The sequence below is a fragment of the Limulus polyphemus genome, unplaced genomic scaffold, assembly GCF_000517525.1.
Source record: "Limulus polyphemus unplaced genomic scaffold, Limulus_polyphemus-2.1.2 Scaffold1016, whole genome shotgun sequence".
In the NCBI taxonomy this organism is placed as follows: domain Eukaryota; kingdom Metazoa; phylum Arthropoda; class Merostomata; order Xiphosura; family Limulidae; genus Limulus; species Limulus polyphemus.
This window is the reverse complement of record NW_013666626.1, coordinates 200172-207758: the sequence shown is the minus strand read 5'-3', so window position 1 is coordinate 207758 and position 7587 is coordinate 200172. Positions and strand designations below refer to the sequence as shown.

The 7587-nt window shown below is 35.6% G+C and overlaps 1 protein-coding gene across 2 annotated transcripts in view; it reads left to right on the top strand.

The window, feature by feature from the left end:
• LOC106461713 overlaps nt 1-7587 on the top strand; it is a 37499-nt gene that overhangs the window by 27306 nt on the left and 2606 nt on the right. For both annotated transcript variants that reach the window (XM_022388740.1, XM_013921562.2), the window contains exons 6-9: nt 2816-2964; nt 4523-4604; nt 5343-5505; nt 6431-6617. In XM_022388740.1, the coding sequence (XP_022244448.1) occupies nt 2816-2964; nt 4523-4604; nt 5343-5505; nt 6431-6617 (581 nt within the window). The remainder of the gene's footprint in view (nt 1-2815; nt 2965-4522; nt 4605-5342; nt 5506-6430; nt 6618-7587) is intronic.

Sequence of the window (7587 nt, the reverse complement as noted above, 5' to 3'; positions counted from 1 at the left end):
TTATACAATATATATATATATATATATATATATATGACCTATTTTTGTTTTATTGCTCGTCATTCACAAAAAAGAAAGGAAAGAAAGCGGCTTTGAATATCTTTGATGCTTTCGTGTAATTTGTTTGTTTTCGAATATTCACACAAAACTGCTCAAGGACCACGCGCTAACCCCAATTTTGAATGATAGAATAGAGGGAAGGAAGCTGTTCTACAGAGAGGAAGAGACCTAAATCCCGATCCGGAGAGAGAGAGAACTGTTCTACAGCATCTATCGCCAATTCTTGGGCTAATCTTGTTTACTTGTTCGTTGTTAAGCGCAAAGCTACACAATGGGCTATCCGTGCTATACCCACCACGGCTATCGAAACCTGATGTTTAGAGTTATAAGCCTTCTGACTTACCGCTGAAAATACTGGACGGGACTGCTCTTGTCTGACCGAACAGTGAAATTTGACTGTCACTATTATAACGCATCCACGACCCCAAAGTCCGGAACACGATCTTTTTTATGCTTTATAGGGACGTGAAGGATGGACTCATAGATCCATAGTCCAGCACTGGGACATGTTCGGTCCCACTTACATAGAAAAAAGTAAAGTCGATTTCCGTTCCAACCATAATAACCCGAGAGAAAAACAAAAATACTTTTTTATGACGTCATTTGATAAAAATTTCAACAACGCATCAAATTGTAGAAGTAAATCAAATGTTTGTTTGTAGTTAAGTAAAAAGCTACACAATGGGCCACCTGTGCTCTGGCAGTCACGAGTATCGAAACCTAGTTTCTAGCGTTGTAAGTCCGCAGACATGTTGCGGTGCCACTGGGGGGCATAAATAAAAAACACACAAAAAGTGGAAAATAAAACTAACCATTTTCATTATTCAGTGTTTTGGGGATACATTTTATAAATAGCATAATGCATCTCATCTTGTAAGAACTTTTTAAACACCAAGGGTCGTAATCATAACCGTAAAGCGAGAAAATAATTAAAACGGTGATTAATTTAAACCGTGAACTTATATATTCATTTAATAAAATTAGCTTATTAAATTGTAATTATACACACATGAATTGATTTCCAACAGTCTCGCTCCCTGGGTTTGAGGACTTGCAACGCTAAGAATCGGATTTCGATAAACGTGGTGAGCAAAGCACAAATATTTCATTCTGTAGTTTTTCGTTTATCAAGAAAACAAAAGCAAAAGTCACAACTGAAATAAATTGTGGTTGTTAACTTGTCCTTGATATGTGTATTGAAGATTCGTTTTAAGGACAAAAGTTATTATTAGCTATTGGTTGCTAAATGTGCTATTTAAGTTTTATCTATTTTTATTTATGTTTCTTATTTTAATTGTTAATTCCACCGAAAGGGGACCACAGGCCGCCTGGAGGGGTCACCTGTTTTAACCAATCGCACCACTATACAGTAGTATGTTGTCTGTCTGTCAGCCAGTCAGTAGTCACCAAATTAACGTAACATAAGGGACGCTTAACGTTGCAATCTGTACTGTCGTGACGTCAGTAAAACGTGCGCATGCCGTGAATCCCGAGAAGAATTATGCACTCTGTAAGCTACAACATAACATGACATATGAACTTCAAAAGCAAGAAATAAAAATATTTGTTACTCTTAATTTTGGTTTTATTTAATATAGAAACAGGGCACTTTCGGGGACCCTGCGGAAGTACATTTAGTCTTTAACGTTTAAATAATTTCCAAACACTTAAACCCAAACAACGAACGCTGCCCGCCTATGCTTACTCCATCTCTGAAGGTTTATATGAAATTTGATGAAAACAAAAATTATTAAAAGAGAAGTATTTGTTCATGAAACTATCACGAGTGGGAGGTAGAAGTAGAAGCAACCTTGACGGTAGCCACATCCTTGGAATACCAGGAAAAGTTCACTCACACTCTTTGAAAGCGCAGCCAAGTCAGATTCGACTTGGGCATGGTCTAATGATTGTTGTATTTACCAGGAGCTGCCTACCGCTTTAATTATGGCTGGCAGCCATGATCTTAGGTGTAAAATCGTGACTATGTTACCATACCTGTTCTAATGACAGTCATTGTTGCTCACAATATTTGTCGTATCACGCTATAGAAACGTTAATTGTGTTGCATAGCTATAAATTACCATCCGGAAGTTATTACGTAACAAGTTGACCTGTGAAAATCCCTGTCGTTTTAGCTTCCTTATTTATCGTTGTGTATACTACAGTACAAGTTATAGCAGTTATTATCAAAGCTTTAACAATCATTTAAAGCTATCAATATTTATTTTTTATTTGCTGTAAAATTCAATTTTTTTCCCTAGAAGTGTTAGGTATGTCTTCCGTCTTACACAGGTGTATTAATGAAATAAAACCAACGTGTAACAGTACACAATAAATAGTTACAAATGAGACTGTCCTAAGTCTTACAATACAAGGAGAAAAATGTTGTACTTAATTATTTTACTATATAAGGATAAAATATATTACTGTGAGACTGGGATCAGTTTCATACACTGTACGTGTCGTTTGTTTGTGATTAAGCACAAATTAAGCTGTGCCACTGGAGGGCCACTTTATATCAAACGTTCAAAACATGTAGAGTGTACATTATTTTATTTTATCGGTATACAATTAGTAAGTAACACAATTTTATATTGTATTTTGAGACAGGGGCAGTCTCATTTTTAAATATTTTGTTTCTTTAATACTTTGCGTGTATTAAAGAGTCGTCCTAATCTTAATATATCTTTCGTCTGACTGCACTGTTTTTTTCAGATATTAAAGTTACAATCTCGTTCTTCTGGTTTTATTTCAGTATGTTAGGTACGACACCCTTGTACGCCACTGTCCCAATGCCTGCTTGTACTATGAAGATTTTCCAAGACGTTGCTGATGAAGAATTTGTTGCTGAGAACGTTAAGATTGGTGACCGTCTCACTATAGTTATTAAGATTGATGTTCAAGGTGAGCGGAGAAGCATCATAAATATATATATAGATTTAGGTATATATATTTCTGTGTGTTGAAACATATTATTTAATGTCCACAGCTCAGGTCGCTGGAAAAGAAGAGTTCTTGTCATAGTAACGTGTTAGTGGTAGACAGTATTATTAAAGGTCAAACAGATGCACGTTTATAGTAACATTCCCAGGTAAAAAGTAACCTCTAAGTATCGCAGTAACGGGATGATCGAAAACACTTGTTTACAGGAGAATAAAATTAATCACGGACAGCAAAGAAAGGTGGAAACAAAAGTGAACAAATCTATATATTTATTTGACACTTAACAACAGATGTATGAAACTTAGCTGGTTTAATCAATCTGGTTACAGGATCTAGATCAAGAGAAACATGTCTGCACAAGACAGGACAAAAAAAATAGTGACTGGACTAGAGACTAGAGGATTGTGCCTGTACTACACTGTTAATTCAGACCAGTGTCCTAGTGTGTAATTTTATAGTGCTTGATTTCCAACGTTTGCGATAATTTTTTATTTCACCGTCAACCCATACTGAGCTTTACAAACCTTTGTAGAACCAGGTTTTCACTTTGGTGTGATCCACGCCTCATGGGAGTGTTTGAAAAGCAACTTGGCCAGGTCAGCGCTCTTTAATAAACACTCTAGTATATAATCTTAACTCGAGGCCATGATTGGAACGAGCTCACAGTTAATGTCATCTTCTCACATTAATTTTATACAAAGATTTACGTGAATATGACCGAATAAAGATATAGTTATAAAAAGGTAAACAATAACATGTTACTTAGAGCTAGCATTAAAAACTGGATGGCAGCTGCACTGCTATAGTAGCATGTTACAGAGAGCTAACGTTACAAACAAGCGGGCAGTTGTACTGCTATTTTAGCATGTTACTGGTAGCTAGCATTAAAAATGAGCGGGCATCTTCGTAGCTATAGCAACATGCTACTGAGAGCTAATATTAAAAAGGAGCGGGCAGCTGTAGTAGCATATTAATGGGAACTAATGTTACAAATGAGCTGACAGTTGCACTAATATACTAACATATTATAGAGAGTTAGTGTTACCAAATGGTAGACAGACGTATAATGAATATATCTATGGGGTTTTGAGTCCGAAACTGCAGTCCACAGCAGAGGGTACGACCAATCAAAGAATGCATTAGGCCTCTACGTCACAGATTCTATTTTCAATTTCACCTCTGGTGAAAAAAGAAGAGAAATCTTTAACATGTACATACTGAAAGTGTTCCAAAAATTAATACAAAATTACTTATCATTTATCAAATTATATTAATCTGAATACTAGAAATACAAATTGCTTTTACAGTTAAATATAAATTTATGTTTCAAAGAAATTATGGAAAGTAGAGTATTTGTGTGTGTGTGGTTTCGGCTTTCAGAGATGTAGACGATAAGAATCGTCGGCTGCTGGTATTTGTGATAAATACTCTCTTTCATTAATAGAGTCAAATACACACTTGAAAGTTCTTCAAAGTTGTATTGCTTCAATCTCTGAACATGCCTACTTTTTTTTTGCAGATATTTATGGCATGAAGGTAACAAACTGCTTGGTTCGTGATGGGTTGAACTGGGGAGAACAGCCGTTAATCAATAATGATGGGTAAAGTATCTGAAGATTTGACTAGGATTTATCGCACTCCTACTAACTTTATGTTCATATATTGGTGTCCATTGGATTTTCAATTTAAGTGCTGTAATCAATGAATTCTATAATGATTCAGTTCTTTAAATTATTATATTTATATTTGGCTTGGACTTTCTGTAATATAAAAATCCTTCTCACTGAGTTTCTTTACGTTCACTCTTAGGAAGATAGAAAGCAACAAATACACAGTACTGTATTTAAGAATTGTAAATTGAGACCGAAAATGTGTGCGAAAGTTAGGAGTAAACTAAAATATAAATTTGCCTTATCGCAATTAACATTTTACGATTCACAGAATTCGTGATCACCTACAAAAGTTACTCCAAGTTTCTGAAGAATCGGAAACTATGTGTTAGTCTTAGCTCATTGGAGAAAAGAACTTTGACTCGTAATATTGTACAATAATTTGTGGGTGTCACTTGCAGCACCAATTAATGGGTCCTGCTGGTACAACAGAAACAAATTAATTCGTGATTTACAAGGCTGTAAATATTTATAAACTTTACATAGATTACAGTGGAACACAATAGAAAAGGCAGTTGTTGTTTGTTATTAAGATCAAAGCTACACAAAGAAAAGGCAGAAGTTGGTCAAAATTTGTATGTGCTTTAATGGTACAATATTTTCTAACTTTTCTTAAGCGTCCTGAAAAGCAAGCTGTAGTATATAGTTTTGTACTGTATATTCTTTCAGATGCCCAGTGGACAACGAGATAATGGGACCTTTTCAGTACACCCAGAATAAGACTCGAGCAGTAGTGACGTTTCAAGCGCATAAATTCCCCTACACGTCTTCTGTCTATTATCAATGTAATGTCAAACTATGTCTGAAAAAGGACGGAGGTTGTGATGACGTGGTAAGTATCAACTGGCGTGGTGTTTTTAACAAATTGAGAAGTAGGTTACTTTAGTCACCACAGTGCATATGTTTTTAGGAAGTTCGTATAAGTATGAAGCTTTAGTCACCACAGTGCATATGTTTTTAGGAAGTTCGTATAAGTATGAAGCTTTAGTCACCACAGTGCATATGTTTTTAGGAAGATCGTATAAGTATGAAGGTTCTAGCAGCGAATTAAAAAAAATTGTGGAATATTTCTGCGTTGTCCGATGCTTCTCAATGCTTCTCGAAGATTTTGAACATTTGTGAAATATAAATCAAGCTTTTATGTTGTTGCATTCGTTACCTCGTAATTCTTACCAAACAGGCCGTTTTAACAATAATCTTACACTATGCACCTCTAAGCTTATTATAACTGACTGATCTATCAGGCAAACTTCCATTACATAATTCATAATCAAAGTCTGAATATGTCTTAACCTAAACTCAGAAAGGCCATTATAAGGTTGTCATAGAGCTGAAAGTGCATTATTTATTAAACTGAAGCTGTTGGAAACACGCAAACTATTTGCTTTACAAGTTCAGGTGAATCTTCAATAAACAAGTACGAACTAATTGATTCATTTTTGTTATTTACGATTTGAATTCCACCAGTTCCTCAGTGACGTTGAACTTAATGACATATGTATGCATAAGAAGACACAAGTCTAGTGAATTGGCTTAATATTTCAGAGCAAAGCTAAACAGTAAGCTATCTGCACTTTTTATCACGTGGAATCGAACCGCGGCTTTTAGCACTGTAAATACGGAAACTTTCTGAGAACAAAACGTAGAAGGTTTTAAAACAGTGCTTTACAAATATCGTATTAAAAACAACATGTATTTGCATTATATTTCACGTGTCTAAATCCAATTGTTCTCTAGTTCTTTCTTGTCATTTTCAGCCTCCACAGTGTGACAACAGTGGCCGAAACTTGTTAAGACGGAGGAGGAAAAGAGAGAGTGAAGTGGAAGAAAAAGGTGACCTTAAAGACTTGCGCCAGGAAGAGCAGGATGTGCGAGATCTTAGTGTTGAGGTCTTTTCTGGTCTGCATGTCAATGAAGTGGACAAGGTGGACAATGATGATGATGGTTAGTTAACATTCACATACTATAAAAATATTTCACTAAAGCGACTCCGTCTATACTTAATTGCGAGCATAACAGTATTTATATAATCTGATGATTATCTATATATATTTAGGAAAAAAGGGGGCTCATTAGGAATGGCACTTTCACCATCGTAGCTAGTAGGCATTGTTTTGATATTTATACACTGGATAAAATAAGATTGGGGTTAACATAAATTTACTGTACTCTTAAAACCATAATATACGTTGAACACGGAAGTGCTCCACAGTAGACCCCATAACATGTCACAGCTGTAAGTTCGAGAGTGTCTGGAGAGGCATCGCGTCTCAGGAACATATATACATATATAAAGAAATTAGTAATCATAGTGTTTATGTCCAGTTGTACAGTAAATATTTCTTCTCCAAGAGGACAACGCAGCTCTTAAACGTTCCATACCCTCTGTGAGTATCTCATTGAAAATTGTGGAAAATGTTACTCCATTCCCTCATTAACGTCTTTGTCACATTATCCATTGTATCTGATAAATAAAGAAGCCGTTCCATTAACTCTTCTCATTCTTGATCCCAAACATTCAACTACTCTGAACACAGAACCGGAAAAAAAATTGAAAATTGTGGAAAATGTTTCCCCATTCCCTCATTAACGTCTTTGTCACATTATCCATTGTATCTGATAAATAAAGTAGCCGTTCCATTAACTCTTCTCCTTCTTGATCCCAAACATTCAACTACTCTGAACACAGAACCGGAAAAAACATTGAAAATTGTGGAAAATGTTTCCCCATCCCCTCATTAACGTCTTTGTCAGATTATCCATTGTATCTGATAAATAAAGAAGCCGTTCCATTAACTCTTCTCCTTCTTGATCCCAAACATTCAACTACTCTGAACACAGAACCGGAAAAACGGATTAAGACCCATTCAGTTTTTGTTTGGCAACGATGTTCAACACATGGTACTGCATCACA